This window comes from Ornithodoros turicata, chromosome 3 (genome assembly GCF_037126465.1).
Source record: "Ornithodoros turicata isolate Travis chromosome 3, ASM3712646v1, whole genome shotgun sequence".
NCBI classification, from domain to species: Eukaryota; Metazoa; Arthropoda; class Arachnida; order Ixodida; family Argasidae; genus Ornithodoros; species Ornithodoros turicata.
The window spans coordinates 102644476-102660993 of record NC_088203.1 but is presented as its reverse complement, the minus strand read 5'-3'; the positions used below and the strand labels follow the sequence as shown (position 1 = coordinate 102660993).

The 16518-nt window shown below is 47.0% G+C and overlaps 1 protein-coding gene across 5 annotated transcripts in view; it reads right to left on the bottom strand.

The window, feature by feature from the left end:
- Positions 1–495: 495 nt before the first annotated feature.
- LOC135389033 (fanconi-associated nuclease 1-like) overlaps positions 496–16518 on the bottom strand; it is a 51879-nt gene continuing 35856 nt past the window's right edge. The window contains exons 19-28 of one of the 5 annotated variants that reach the window (XR_010421560.1): positions 16246–16351; positions 11799–11951; positions 8685–8815; positions 6707–6809; positions 6588–6648; positions 1913–2241; positions 1347–1468; positions 1117–1268; positions 935–1060; positions 496–828 (exon numbers count right to left, since the gene is read on the bottom strand). Coding sequence is in view for 2 of the 5 variants with exons in the window: in XM_064618969.1 (XP_064475039.1) it covers positions 985–1060; positions 1117–1268; positions 1347–1468; positions 1913–2241; positions 6588–6648; positions 6707–6809; positions 8685–8815; positions 11799–11951; positions 16246–16351 (1233 nt within the window). In the remaining 3 variants the exon portion in view is untranslated. Of the gene's footprint in view, positions 829–930; positions 1061–1116; positions 1269–1346; positions 1469–1912; positions 2242–6587; positions 6649–6706; positions 6810–8684; positions 8816–11798; positions 11952–16245; positions 16352–16518 lie in introns of those variants that run through there. The other 4 variants (XR_010421561.1, XR_010421562.1, XM_064618969.1 and 1 more) reach the window with 4 other exon arrangements.

Sequence of the window (16518 nt, the reverse complement as noted above, 5' to 3'; positions counted from 1 at the left end):
ACTAAAGAACATCGATAAGACACATGCCGTCCACCCCCGTTGCGCTCGCCTTTCAGTACATTGTGCTGCTTGGGATTACCGCTGAGGCACGTGATCAAGACTGGGATGAACAACGTGCATTACGAGGACCAATGGCGGTACGCCCTCAGTTATCCCGATTGGGGAATAAGTGGTGCAAGAACTTCTGTGACTGCAGAGGATGCCTCCCTCTTCGGATCCGCACCAGCTTGCCTCCTTTTTCCTTGTTCTTCGAGGAATGGATGTTTGCGACCACGGACTACGGAGCCAGGCCATCAAGAAAAAATCCCATAAAAAAACGGGGAGAGGGGAAAAGCCGTTAAGTTTGGTTAACAAACTCGCTGACCCGTTTCTTCCATATCGTCCGCGTGTACAAGCTGATATTCCTATCGGCATGCATATCGATACCAATGTAATATCGATATTTTGAAATTATCGATAATATCGCAGGCTGAAAATATTGACATCGTTCGATTCATTTTATGCATGCATAAATGCATATATGTATAAAGATGTTTATGGTTCCAGCATCATGACTGTCGGCAGTAGTTACACACACGGACCACGTGCACACGCAAAGCTCCCTTGGATTAAAAACCCGTTTAGCAGAGGCTCCGGAGCGAGACTTCTCTTCGCTCTTTCGGTGACGTCACGTCTATCTCGTCAAACTCGTGACGTTGATCCAAAGAGTTCATTGGCCTTCTGTTATCGAAGTGGTGTTGGTTCCTGCAGTCTGTTCCCTTCAACTCCCTTCAACTCATCCTTCATCCTTCATCCTCCCTTCAACTCGCACCTCCAGCCCTCTGCCTACTGGATACAACCGAAAGACTGTTTACAGTTAGTGTACGGATGAAGTGTTTTTCTTTAGCGAAGAACTAATTTAGCATGTAATGATGAGCAGAGCTATTTCAATTACCAATTATTACGCTTTTAATTATCTTTCAGAGTCCTTAGCTCTGGGTTGCCTCAAGGACCACAGGTTCTTGACTCAGGGTCCGATATGTAGTCCCTGGGTAAAGTAGCATTACCGTAGGCTCCAGGTCTGAAAGTGAATACCGCGTTAGTGGGTTCTACAATACGGGTCGAAGGGGTGCTAACTTGTCGATATAAGGCCTACAAACAGACAGTGCCGCATGCCAACCACAGAATGGATTCCTGACGCACTTTGAGCATTCCCTGTAGCGATCGCTGCATGCGTAAAGGGAATACTGCATGACAACACGCTCGGAAAAAGCGTAGAGCGAATTGTGCTGGAAAGGTTACGGAACGTATTATGCGCCTTTATACGAGCGGGGGGGGGGGGGGTTAAACAGAGAAAAAGAGCGTACCTCTTTGGATATGTCGATCTTCCAAATGGGTTCTTTGATAAAGGCTGGAAACGTGTCCACAAGTTCAGAGACATTATTTGTCTGCGGGTTCTTTTCAACTATTTGATAGATTATTCCATCGCCTGTAACGCAAAAGAGCATATACAGGTGAAAACTTGGAGACGATATCACCACCGCCTATGTCTACCCAGTTACATGGTGTCAAACAGAGAACAACTCTGTCTGGCTCATCGGGAATTAGGCTACGTTCCTAAACAAGCGATTTTGAGGCGCGAGAGCAAGGAAACGCCACGCTCCTCGCTCGACTGTTCCCAAACCAGCGATCCACCCAGCGCGAGCGTGAAAAATCGCCAAAGCGAGCGAAAAATCAACACCTCGCTGATATCTGCGGCACCCACATGGAAGATTGCACGCATTGTAAAGCCACGCTTCTCCGACTCAACAGTGACACTCCTCTTCACGTGGAATAAATATATTTTGCAGGAATCCAATGTGAAATATGTATACTGCACCGACATATTTCTGACAGACACGATTCTGATATTTAGTCTGTAGAGGCTACTCACGGTCACCAGTGTAGATGACAGAATAGGATGTTCCACCAACTTTGACCTTAACGACGGCAAGAGCCGCCATCTGACCGCTGACATAAGAAGCATCACCCTGGATAACAATTGCGAGTAGGGGATGGTCATCAATGAAGGAGACCACGTCCACAGGCAGCGTTCGCGAATCGCTGACGCACTGTCCTGGACGCGGCTGGGGGACATCAGCTTCATCTACATCAATCCACTTCCCATCTGGGTAAATTGTCGGGTCCGGTGGTTTCAGGAATGCCCCGTTGAATGCATCAGTAATATTGGATAGTTGGAACGAACAAATCGCATATTCGCCGCTGTAAATCAGAAGCGTTAGTTGTCTTTAGGGTGTGTTAAAATGTTCGGAAAGACACTTCATAAAGTATATAGGGAGGATAAAAATTTCAGGGCGATTAGTGTAACTAATGCGATGACAATGTGTTACCATCAGAAATTCGTCTTACTTCTACTTGCTTTTCACACAGAATACGTACCTAGACCGCACCATACCACACGAGAGCCCCCACACTAAGCCACATACAGACATGACACATATGACATACGCTTCACGACATGATACACAATGCATAATGTGAAAACCCCGAGACTAGGGAACACGAAGGGACAGACACAACACGAAGTCTCAAAAAGTTGTTGAGACTTCGTATTGTGTCTGTCCCTTCGTGTTCCCTAGTCTCGGGGTTTATACATTATGCATCATCTTCACCAGCTCGCTTGCTTCCTAGCCATTTTTTTCATGATACAGAAACTACTGAAGCCATGAGAATAGAACATGAGAAGACATGACAAGAGAACGTACGAGAAACGAGTCTCAAGAGAATCAAGAGTCAAGAGACGAGAACGTACGAGCCTCAAAACATCCAGAGACGAGGCGCAACTGACGACAGCTCAAGATCCAGCTGCCGTCGCTGCGCACTTCCACGTGACGGAGAACAGCGAATCAGCTGAGCGCAGCCTGATTGGCTCTTCTCCTCATGTGCTGCGCTGTGCACGGACACAAGGGTCTCCCTGTTACAACGCCGGCTTCTCTTCGTAATGGGGCTTCTATGCCTACGCAGAAGGAATGTTGAGGAGATTCCTCAGTCATGTCTTCAGTAGCTTCTAAAACGTTCTAGGAATTTCTAAAACGTTCATTTCATGGATATCAGCATATTGGTTTTGTATACTAGTGATACTGGACAGGTAACAGGACATACCAGCCGCTGGTATGCTGCTGGCTCCAGGTGCTCGTATTGTTAATCTGTTAGCTGCTTACCTGCTGGTTTGCTATTCTGCTAGTCATATGCGGCGGCAGGTATAACAATACCAGCATCAGGTATGCGAATATGTCTTGGTCATCATACGTGGCTGGTATGCGCGACAGATAAGCAGGTACCGCTGATAACTGACGCATTAGACGCATACAAGAATATGTATTGAATATAATAGATGTGTTACTGTGTCACATAAAAATGAAGTATGCCGGTATGATGTCGGTCACCGTCAGGACCACACCTGTGTATGATATGTAGTTTCTTATCACAGTTGTCTTTTTTGCCCGTGTCGATTTAGTTTACTAATCTATTCTATTTAAATGTTAAGATAGGCTTTAGTGCTGCATATGTGGGCGGTTCTACCAACACCACCACCAACAGTGGGGTAAGAGTATCGAGTATCGACCCTGACGAATTGTTGTTTCTTGGAAAGAACCTTTCTATTACCACAGATGCCTTCGAGGAATACGTATGGAAGGAAGCGAGTACGGAATATTGGGCCATTCCTGGTTAAAGGATGAACAAACACCTTCGCAACCTCGTCTTCGGCCCGAACAGAAGCAAAGCAACGTAAGGGCACAGATAGAGCTCTGTACAAAAATGTACAGGTGTGCACCGCCTTAATTTTGCGCGGCTGCTGCTCTTCTTCCCGAATGCTTTTTCAACTTAGTCATTTATTATTAGTTTCAGTGAGGAAAACTTACACACACTGGCTTGACGTAATAATGAAAATGTAATATGACGTTTCGATGTCTGTTCGGTCATCATCATCAGAATGAAACAAGAAACGGTACGCCATTTGAGTTCTACTTATAGCTTAGTCGTGACTAGAGCCCGGATTTTTAGGAAAGAAAAAAACTTTTAGCACCTATAAAAGGCTCTAAAAATTCAGATTTAGGCACTGAAAATGGCATTATAGGCACTATAAATTGTCGCCTTTTTTTCATCTGTAGCACTGAAAGTGAATAAACCAGTAAATAAAAAGTGAATTAAAAACAAAGTGAATAAATCAGTTCCATCCGCAAGAACAATACCGTAAATGGGAGCCTGTTTCGCTAATCTTCCTGCTGCACGAAATGCAAAACTGAGCTTCGAGCATCGAAATCTATAGTCGCAATTTTCTTAGCCCCACTTTCTAGATTTCGTTTTCGGCATTACCACAAGGCTCGCAACAGGGGGGATCATATCTCCTTACACTGGACGGGGCGATATTCTTCGCTCGTGTGACTTGCTGGAACTGATTGCACGAAAGGAGGGAAGCATCCCCAGGATGTCAAACCGTATGGATTTTACCTACCTTCGTACGTCACATCCCCTTTCCAGCATTTTACCGTGTGTCAAATTCGTTGCACACACAAAAAAAAACATACAATAAAAAGAAGACAGAAGGAAACTAAAAAGTTTTTTTAGATGTAAGCACGCAATAGCACTGAGAGTTCTAGATTTCGACAAAACCGTTACGAAACGTGCCTATATTTTATAATAGCGACTCACGCAACAACAACACAATTCTGAAAATGAGAGAAAGGATGTGCGACTAAGCGACTGTACTGAGCAACCGATTTTCAATTCCCAGCTTACATTCCAGTGCCTTTGGGATACTCGCTTCTTTTAAGTGATATCGATGGTTTCAAAATGTCGTGCGAAGTGACCGATGTCAATTTCGCTTGCACAACGGACTACCGTCACTTCGTAAGGGCCGTTATAGGCATTTTTCGATGTTTAATCGGTGTTTTAGGCACCAACGCCGGAATAGGCATTTATAGGCACTATAAAAACTATACAGGAGGTCCCCCAGCACCCAATTCGTAAAGAAAGCCACGAGACTGAAAGAACGTCAGCACCAGATGTCAAAACCACCGGCAGTGAATCACCGCACGAAACTTGTCGAAAAGCACGTGCTAAAAAACAGGTCATTCTTTTGACTTTCACAATGCAAAGACCCTGGCGCACGGGCATAGATGGGGGGTAAGAAGATTTTTGGAATCTTGGCACATTCACCGTGACGATAACGCATGTAACAGTCACAACCCAGGCAGCACAATGCACTGACCCAAGCAGCAGAATGTACCGAAAGTCGAGTGCAATAGGGGTGGATGGTATGTGTCTTATCAATGTTCTTTAGTTTCATCAGTTCGTTCAAGGTCTTTCATCTACCCGTCCACCCCTATTGCACTCGACTTTCAGTACATTGTGCTGCTTGGGGAAAGTCGAGTGCAACAGGGGTGGACGGCATGTGTCTTATCAATGTTCTTTAGCGGGAAGAGTTCAAGGCCTTCCACCTACTCACCACCCCTATTGCACTCGACTTTCAGTATATTGTGCTGCTTGGGAAACGACCACTACCTTAATGCTACAAGGTCATGACTAAGCTATAAGTAGGACTCGGATGGCGTACCGTTTGTTTCATTCTGATGGTGATGCCCGAACAGGCATCGAAACGTCATATTACATTTTGTTTCATTGTTACGTCAAGCCAGTGTGTGTAAGTTTTCCTCATGTCCCCTGGCCCCCCTTTTGGTCTTCTTCTATTATCCTCTATTAGTTTCAGTGTAGGAGTGCCTGCCAGTGTGCCATGCAGCTTCATTGATGTCCTCGATGTCAATGCTCGTATATCTGCAATCTGGTATGATATTACATCCATATCAGACATGTATCAATGAAATACCAGTATATGGCAGGTATCTATATCAGGCAGTTCAAGTTCTGGTACTGCACTGCTGATACCACTGGCATCCATACCAGATTTCCGGTAGGGATGGTGCCACATATTCCTGGCCTCGAGCATTTCGATTGTGTCTCCACAATTCGCAAGATACGTCATGGGGGCATGGTCGGAATACCTATGTATAAGAAGAGGGTAAAAAATGCTGCTGTTCGGTTTTCTGGAATCATTAAAAGCATTAAAACTCCAGTGCCGGGGAGCTAAAAAGACAGACAGACACATTGCACGGGGTCCACATTGCACAGTGCAACGTGTCTGTGTCTTTTTAGCTCCCCGGCACTGGGGTTTTAACGCTTTCAATCATGAATCTATGTATACGCACTTTCTCGTTGTATCCTTTAACAGCATATAACTTGCGTGTATGTTACACAGAACTTGCACATTCAAGTCATATCTTGAACCCATATGGAGACCTCCTTGCTTTCGCTAATCGCGAGTGCTTTCTAGTGGTATTCCATGAACTATAACCATTCGTCGTAACCATTTGCCGGTTGTTGCCATTTTACCGGTCCGCCAGCCCATCCGCCGCCATTGGCAGAGGATCGCACTTCCGAAGCTTGTGCTCAATATTCCGTACGTCAGTTGGAAACTCGATCAATACTCAAATGAATTAGCTGTGGATTGCGCGCATTATTTTGGAGCAAATCAAATTTCAGCTACTCACGTGAATCGGTTGCTGAAGATGCCGTAAATAATGTCTTCCCCGGGAATGTTATAAATAGCTTCTGGAGTATAAATTTTTAAGTAGTCTGAAGGAGCACTTTAATGTGGCCTAACACCTACCGAGAAAATCGAAGTATTTGACATGCGCCTCGGCCAATACACAAGTGAGCCGAACTTTGAGGAATGATGTCCAGGAATTGGCTTGTCCGCCGCCTCTATCATTCTGCACAAAGCAACAGCAAAATAAGCATTTACCAAAAGAGATCAGGCAGCTTGTCCCATGTCGTGTGCGCCCAAAAGTACAGGAGCGTGGTTCTGGAAAGCCGATCAAACGGATCATAACCAACCAAGTATTATCATTCGCCCTCCTGAAATTCAAAATCGGGAGACATACGCATAATGAACTATAACAGCTGTACGACACTCAAAGAGCGATAGCACTCACTGCATCAGACTCCCGTCTGTTCCGTCTGTTCCTCTCTCTTTGCGTATTTTTGGCAGGTACGTTGGAAAAATGGTACGCGCGTTTTTATAAGCAGTATATTTTATAAACGTAAGTACGTATATTGCAGAGTATTGAGCAAATTGGTACCTTACCTCCTGTATTCGTACCAAGAAAAGTTGAAACTCTTGAAACTGAGTGCACTGACCTAAGACCACGACCCACTAGATTATAACGACCATGTCATAGGCACCCCTTCCCAGCGCCGCATTTGGAAGCCAGCGGTGGCGCTACTCACCGCCCCAGTTATTGCTTCCTCAACTTCTACAATATCTTGTATTTCAGCTTATCTTAGTATTCTTGGACAAGCGGTGGATATCCCACGGAAGATATTTCATTCTGAAGTTGATTATCATTCTACGCGTTCCCATAGGAGCTATTGCTGTCGTCTGCTACGGTAGTCGTATACGTCGGCTTCTGCGTGTTCAAAATTCAAATTTCCATTGTCCAATCATGATCTAGATTCTCGCGGGCCGATGAGCCCGCGCGCCCCTAGCGGATCGTGCGGACGGGCTCCTCATAGGGGTTGCCGATTATGACATGGTAAGATTCCCGACTTTACGATCGCTGTACGTGAGGTCCGCAAGTCAGATGTAGCGCCATCCCAAGTAAGCAGTCGAGGAAAAGGTCGAGTGTCAGCCAGCCAACGTTGGCGCAATGTTGCATATCGTGACAGGCAGAGCGAGGTCTGGCAAGCCGTCAGCCATGGGGCGGATCCGTACAAAGAAACGAGCTCGTTGGCTAAGCACTTGCCAAGCACGGCTATGTCGGCACGCCAAGCTCCTGCCAAGCTTTGTCCAAGCTCGGTTTGACTTTCGATGAACGAAGTGAATGTCTCAAACAAAAAGCCGCAGTAAGGAAAGGACGTTACCGTCATGGTGAGTTCATGCGACAAGTAATTCAAACATTATTTCAGTGTTGTTTGTGCACGCATCGAATAAAAACTTAAGACACCTCACCCTTCACTATGACTGACCGGTGAACAGGACCATCGAATTTGGGGAAGCTCGCGAAACAACCTATGTATAGTTTTCTCCTTCAAGAAAGAAATGCAATTAAAGCCGTGCACCATTCGCGGATGGAAGCGGATATGACCAGCCTGGGAGGCATGCTGTCGCACGCAATGCCGGCTGCCCGAGGGCACTTGGCGCTAACTTTACGAATATGCTATGACCGCAACAACTTCGTATTTTCAATATCAAGCAGAAGCGGAATTGTAAGGGCAATGAAACGATGAATGAAAGGGCCGGCGTACAGCTTTTATGTAGTGTCCACAAACAGCTACACTTAAAAGATGCACATGGGACAATTGTAAAACCTGTGTCTGAACAACATTAGAAAAGTACCAGCACTCAAGTGCGGTGCAGAGAATGATACCGCCTTTTTGTTCCTCATTGAATGGCGTGCAGACCATGTCAGGCCTTAGCGTATGAAAAAAGAAACAGAAGAAAAGAAGCCTATCTCTCAATGTTCAAAAATCGGGAGGGCAAATGGTAACACTCGACCGGCTGTGATGTAGGTATTTCATTGGCTATCCGCTCCAACGTCGCTGTATTTCTGGGCGCGCGGCAGCCTACGGGACCAGGGTATCCCTACCTTGCACAGACGAGCGATACGTGAATACGATTTTCTGAGATTAGATGATTTAGTTCCTATTTCTAGCGGAGTCTCCTGGAAGAATATGTACACGTGCTCTCCAATCGCAAACATCCCTTTGAGCTGTGCGGCTGGAAGAGAAAGAGCTGGTATAGCCATGATGAGCCAATACTGTATACGCGTGCGCACACGAGGGCGCTGCGACACCTATGGCCTCCTGGTTGCATAGTATTGCAGTCGATGCCCTGCAATCGCTTCGTAATTGGGATGAATCACACCTCAGGTTTTCTCAGGTTGTGCTCTCAGGTTTTTTTCTACTAAACCGGTGACGATAGGGTAACAGGAGATCGTAAGGAAAGCACAAATGCAACGAAGTTCCAAAAAGTTCAAATGAAGTATATCGGGATTACTTTGAGTCAAGTCCACCCCGTGCTACGAAGACGCTGCATGGCGAATCCAGTAGAGATGAGTGTGCGGGTACAAAAATGCGTACCCACACGAGCACCGCACTCGTGAGTACACAGCCCTCATCCACACCCGCACTTCAGTGCAGGCGCGGATCTCGGGAGGAGGGTCCAGGGGTCCGGGACCCCCCTCACTTCCAGACCAGAACATAGGGTTCAATAGACCAATCCCAGCATGCACGTGGTATGTGTCGATAGCGGACCCCCGCCCCACCCCGGGAAAATCCTAGATCCGTCCCTGCTTCAGTGATGCAACCCGCACATCACGACGCGTACATCACAGAAAAAAAGGAGTGATTTTACTCCTTTTGGGGAGTAATTGCATTGCCGCAAAAGATAGTCCATTTCGGGAGTAAATGAATGTCAGAGTGAAGACCGCATTTCACGCGCTGTTGTAAGAGTCCCAGGTACATAATTGGTGTGCATGCATGAAAATACTTTGAAGCAAACCGTCAACGGTGATATATCGAGTGATATAAAATCTTGCGCCATACTAGGGCACAATTTGCGAAGAAAGATGCGTTAACTGTTTCTTACTCTGTGTGGCTGGAAAATTGCTACGTTGTCTGAGTTATACAGCCTTATGTCGTTCAAATTGACCAAGGGCACATATTTACGTAGACTGTTGCATTCAGGAGACCATTCGCGAAGTTTAGTGACAATTTGCAGTCCTGGGGAGTAAATGTCGGGACTAAATGTTGCGTTAGGGGACTAAAATGGGGAATAATTGAAGACTAGGGGAGTGGAAGCTGCAATTCCTCCCCGTTTTACTCCCTCTTTTCCTTAGAGTGCACGCGCAACCGTAGACAAACCCGCAATCCATTGCGTAGTTAGGTTTCACTTGTGCACCGTGATCGTTCGTCACAGCATGGCATTGCATTGCTGTATTGCAACGGAGAGTCGAGTTAGACGCTGCGGACACCGTCCGTTAGCCCCACTTTTCCAACGCACCATAGATGCTGGGCGACCGTGGCGACTCCTGACATGTTTGCCAGCTTACTAACGCGAAGCGTACCTGCCGAAACAAAGCCAAAATTGGCCCTATGAGGCAAACATATTCAAAGAATAAGCTCTCATTATCTCACACACCACGGCAGGTATGAATATGGATAAAAGCGAAGAATAGAGTTTTAGCAGGCCGTTGATAACGTGGGCGTCTCACCGTATCAACCGGAACCAATCAGTGGATAAGATTCTGAGTCACGCACGAATGCGATCCGTTCCGATACAACTTTATCAACGGTGTACTAAAACTCACTAACGTCTTGGAAAGTTTGAGCCAAATATTCGCAGTGAATCGGGTCGTCCACGAAAAATCGACGGGCTGACTGCGCTTGCGGGTATTGTGGGTCTACCCGCGCCTTTCCCGCAACCCGCGATGACACAAAAACGTATGCCCGTGAAGAACAAACTTTCGCGGGTATCCGCGAGTATACCCGCAATCATCTTTAGAATATACAGTCTTGCTTTGTACCTTTGCATCGAAGCGGCAGGAAACGTTACGCAACAGAACATGAGCGCACGAAATTCTTTCCGTGTCTTCTATTGATTGGATTTTGCAAGCGGGCAGGGATGGATCTAATCAAATTTCGACCTTTTTATTTGCAGCCTTTTGCTCCTGTTTCTTCATTTGCGGCAATTTGTGCTTTTGTAAAGCTATCGGAGACACATGCCGTTCATCAACAATCAAAGGGGCAAAATGAAGTGAAATGGAACGGGATGTATTCGTTGCATCGTTCGCGACCGATGAGGTGCAGATAGGGTGCACCTAGGGCGATGCAGATAGGGTGCCGTGACATATAGGAGGTCGCCTCTTGAGTATAATCGCACTGGTATGCAAATACAGTCGGACCTCGTTTTATGAACCCTCGATATACGAATTCCCTCAACTTGCGAACGGCTCCACAGGGAACCAAACTTTTTCCGTGTATCTTGACCTCGTTTTACGAACCCTGGATATCCGAACTGTGAACGGATTATTAGGGAACGGACCCAAAGTAGCCAAGCCATTCTGACCTCGATATACGAACGGGCGTTATGAACGTACAGAGGGCAGGCCAATGGACCGGAGGATAATGAAAGTTCCTCAGTACATGCTGCCAAGGCCAAACATACAATGTCCCAAAGTCGCTACGTTCCACAAACATGGTTCACCATTTCCCGAAAAAATAATTCGGGCGTTTACAGCCGAACGGTTGTGAGTTTGGACCAGGTCTCCGAGATGGAAACATCTTGCCGTTCCAAGAGAAGGTGTTCAGTCCTGACAGCCGGTGACAAGCGTGATATTTGCCGTTGGAAACAGTCTCATCCGCGCGCGATACGGTACTTTGAGGACCGGGTGGATGAGTCAAGTGTCAGACTTCTGTCATCTCTTCTAAAAAGGATAGACCATGCAGAAAGTATGGTGCAAAGCACAATTACGCAGTATTTTCAAAAATAAAACTTATTCAAATCGATTTTCCGTGTTTTTGTGAGGTATTTGTGCACTGCTCTCCTCGGACCTCGATTTACGAATACCTCGATTTACGAACGATTTTCTGAGAAACGAAGGGTGTTCGTAAAGCGAGGTTTGACTGTATATGCTTTCTGTGTGTTTGCATCAACGAATACAACCCTATTGAACGTATGTAGGATTAGTCCGTGTGCATACCTTTCATGAAGCGTTCAGCACCATGTGTCGAAATCACATCAAGGTCCGTGTGATACGATGAGGATGATGTATCATTCCTTATAAGTCGTGTCCTCAATATCGCTTGCTCGTTCACGCTGCCTTTTGTAGCTGTCGCAGTGAACAGGTCAGCACCTGTGTTGCAACGGAGAGTCGAGTAACCGTGTATTCACACGAGCGCCTTTTCTGACTGCGCAGCGACTGAAGGAGGAGAATGGGGTATCAGCGTAATCACCAAATCATCCAACCATTCGGTCGCGGGCGGGGCTTATCGTACAGCAGAATCTAGGAAGCGCGCACGTTCTTATCTTATTTTTGGCGAGATATGAAAGAGCCTTGTGCAACATCACTGCGCTCGGCAGCTCCGTCCGTCAGAAAGAACCACGCGGATAGTTTGATAGTTTGTTCGCGGGGCACAGAATCTGACGGCTGACGCGCAGAGCCTTCCGGGGAGGAGGAAAAAAAAAGAAAAGCCACTTTCTGTTGCCAATGTGACAAGCTCTTTTGTTTTTATCTAATACACCTGGTAGAGCAACACTCGATTTTGTGGAAACTTGCCGATGAGCAATACCGAAATGTACCATGGAAACATGCCATGTGAGAACAGAACGTTTTTTAAACGTAAAACAGACACCTGGATGTCGAAGCAACGGTATGTATGTACACCAAAGCACTTTTTGGGTCCCCATATTCACGGCGTAGTCGTTGTATCAGTTAAGAACTCGTTAACTATTAATAACGAGTTGGCTGCATGCTCGCATTCCAAACCAAAAGGTATCGGCTCGGGATGCTGGTAGTTTCGTTTAAAAACGAGAAAATGTGTGAGCAGTATGTCGCACGCCAGGTAATCCAAAAGGGCTCAAAATTTAATCCACGAGCCGGCCACTGCGGAGGTCGTGCATACATTGTGTCCTTACAAGCACCAACGAGGACGAACAGTTGTAATAAACGGAGCCAGTTTTCCTCGGTTTCACTATTTCTGCGTGTTTGCCATCCATCGCGGCCACAAAGTTTGGGAACTGCCACAGCGCTTCAAAGTAACGTGTTTTAAATCTGGATAAAGATAGTGCTAAAAATGCAACATATTGACGAACTTACGTTATAGCGCTCGCTTTGTCAAAGCATTACTTCGTAATTACTCACTGGGGGAGCTTCTTATACAACGCGATATGCAAAAAGTGCGAATTCGTAAAATTTCGTTTTGTCCCATAATTTTATATGTATGAAAACGTACCCCCCCCCCCAAAGAAAAAGAAAGGAAAAGATCAGGAAAGATCATAAGGGTTGTTTGAGTGAGAGAGGATCATTTCCAAGAGAGGTTCTTCTCCCGTTCTAATTGCACTACCAACGGTGCGGGTTCATGGTGGTGAACTCTACCTCGCTATGCCACTGGTATATGCGATGAACGTTTTACTGCAATGAGTAGTGTACGAACGCAGTAGACACAAAAACATGGCCTGTCCAACGCCTAAAGCAATGGGGCCAATGAAACGCAGGAATTGGGAGCTCCCAGAGGAGGGGGATCGTACCTGAACCATCCCATTTCTCTGCACTCTAAAAACTGAACTTCAGGGCATAGCAGGCTATGCTCCAACCATGGCCACGAGCGATAGGGTCATCGCTCCTTATTCGAAGAGAGAGGAGGGCGAACGGTTTTTTGTGTCACATATATCCGAATTGACACAAGGGAGGGGGGTTATGGCAAGATCAGCTCGCCGTTGTTTTCCACACAAAAGTGGGCGTCGTCCCGAGTTTAGCAGAAGGAAGAAAAGAAGCAAGCCGGATGGAGGATAGCGGTGCGTAGAGGGTGCATGAGTTCGTCGGGGGGAGCAAACTGTTAGATGGGTCTTGGAGCAAGACCTGCCATCTGCAGAAAGAGGACAAGGTTTCTTGCTTTAGCAGAACGTGCGGCAGAACTACCACACACACACACACCATTGAGACAAAAAGGTGTACGCTCCACTGTGTCTTCCAATCAGAAGTGAGCCTTCGCGGCAATGGTTGGAGCAGAGTGTGCTATGCGATGAAGCTGTTTTTACTGTGATCTAAAGGTGCGACCTTTACGCCACAGCCGTCTTTGCTTTACAGCACACTCATCACTATCATGCTGCCATAGGTGGGCATTTTCCTGCGGCCTCACTCATCCTCACCTCACGAAGCACAGACTTTATTGGCCTCACTCACCCTCACCAAATTTTCCTCACCAGTAACTAAATCTCAATCGCCCTCACCCTCACATTCCATTTTAAATTTTGACCTCACAACCTCACCTCAGGGCATCGGGATCCCGAGAGGCCTCACCACCCTCATCCTCACATGCCTTCACCTCATGAGGCTATTCACAACCCTTATGGCCTCAAGTATATCTTCACCTCATGAGGGCCCTCATGTCCTCACGGCGCCTCACGTACCTTCACCTAATGAGGACCCACATGGTCTCACGAGTCTTCATCCTCGCGTGCCTTCACCTCCTGAGGACCCTCATGGCCTCACGACCCCTCATCCTCACGAGCCCTCGCCTCGTGAGTATCGTCATGGCCTGACGTGTCTTCAAGTCACTAGTAGGCACATGTGCCTCAAAAGAACTTTCCGTCATGTTCACATGACACGTCGGCGTTGAACTACTGTGTCAGTAGTTGGTACTACTAATGATACTGCGCGGCATTAAACTGTTTATAGGGTTTCGTGCGGTGCTTGGATAAATTTGGTAACGATTGTTACTGTCACAGTGAGGTTTAACGTTAGTGTTTGGCATCAGCAAAGAGGAGCCCGAACTCATCACTTCATCCGTGAGGTCCTCACGAAAGGTCTTATGGCCTCATATGTGAGGTCCCTCACGAAAGGCCTCACAGCCTCATCCATGAGGTTCCTCACGAAAGGCATCATGGCCTCATCCGTGAGGTTCCTCACAAAGGGCCTCACGGCCTTATCCGTGAGGCTCCTCACGGAATACGTTGTACCTTCACGTATTGATGGCCTCACTACGACTGGCCTCATGAGGGCCCTCACGGTGTGCCTCATGAGGGACAATGCTTCACGACTGTCCTCGTGGGGAACATTCAGCGTGGTCTGGCCTCACTCACCCTCACCTCATCGTCGTGAGGTGAGGGTGAGGCGTCTTCATGAGGGTCCTCATGTGTGAGGGCGCCCAGCTATGCATGCTGCTGTGGCGTTACGGTAGAGAAGGAAGACACACAGCCTTCATAGCACTCTCTCCTCCACTCTTTCCCGCTCAGTCTTATTTACGAACGCTTTATGCATTCAGAGGCATGTTTAAACGCACATAATTCGAAGGAACCTGTTGCAGATGGGTTACGATAAAACGATCACTGGGTAGTGTAATGTCCCGCTTATTCATCTCTATACTCTCCTTATGGGCGTTGCTATGCGGAGCAGAATGTATTCAAAAGCGGCCGCATCAATTCTCAAAACCTTGCGGTAGGCACATGGGTCCTCCTGTTGTAGCTCCCGTAGAAGGCTATTTTGCAGACAGTGCTCTTTCCTCAACACCCATTCTTTCGTCCATATCTTCCTTAGCCACTTCTTTTCATGGCGGCATTCACTATCGCAGCGAAAGCCCACCAATTTTCGCTTTCTTTCGCCCATTGCGTACCAAGCGCCGTGCACATAAAATTAATGCTGCAACCTTCAACCGCTGCGCGAACGTTTTCCCCGGCACCTGAACTGACAGCACAATGGAACACTATACCTGCACTCTTAGAAATGAACTTCACCGCATAGCACGCTCCATGCCAACCATAATCTCGAATGATATCGTTATCTTTCCTGGTTTGCTGAAAACGGGAGGCGTACGCCTTTTTTGTGACAATTATGAACAGCATAAGTGTCACAAAATAGGCTCCGCCCCACGTTTTCAACAAATCAGGGACGAGAACGTTGTCATTCGAAATGATGGTTGGCTAGGAGCGTGCTATGTGGTGAAACTCATTCATAAGAGTGTGTGTAGGCATCCCAGAGGGGCGTAGCCTCAGCGCCTTCATTTACCCTCTCGTTCCTTTAGTCGCTGCGCCGTCAGAAAACACGCTCGTGTGAATACACGCACTCTTAGAAATGAACTTCACCACATAGCACGCTCCTAGCCAACCATCATCCCGAATGACAACGTTCTCGCCCCTGATTTGCTGAAAACGGGAGGAGGAGCCTACTTTGTTCATTATGCACGGCACAAAATAGGCTCCTCCTCCCGTTTTCAACAAATCTAAGGCGAGAACGTTGTCATTCGGGGTGATGGTTGGCTAGGAGCGTGCTATGTGGTGAAGTTCATTTTTAAGAGTGCGGTTGATGTTGCATTCAGAGATATACCGAGAGGAGTATCTAACTGTCTCCTCTATAGGATTGACTACTGGAGCGGAGTACAACGCTGACGAGCCGTTATTTGTTGCCCGGTACACTGTGAAACGAAACTCACCCACCCACAGACCGAGACCCTGACGTAAAAAATCGGGTGAGCATATGTCCTCAGCCTGATGAGGCAGCGTGGTAAACTGGTCCGGAACCATCGTGAAAGCGTCAGCCTGAAAAATACTTTTTTTTACGTCCCGGATGTTAACGAGTCAGGATCACAAAGGCCATATATCGCCTCAGAATAACAGGTCTCGGAAATGCCAGATGGTGCGCTAACCATGACGCCACACTGGAAGGAGGTCTTGCGGACCTACCAGCAAACCCGTTAGATAGAGCA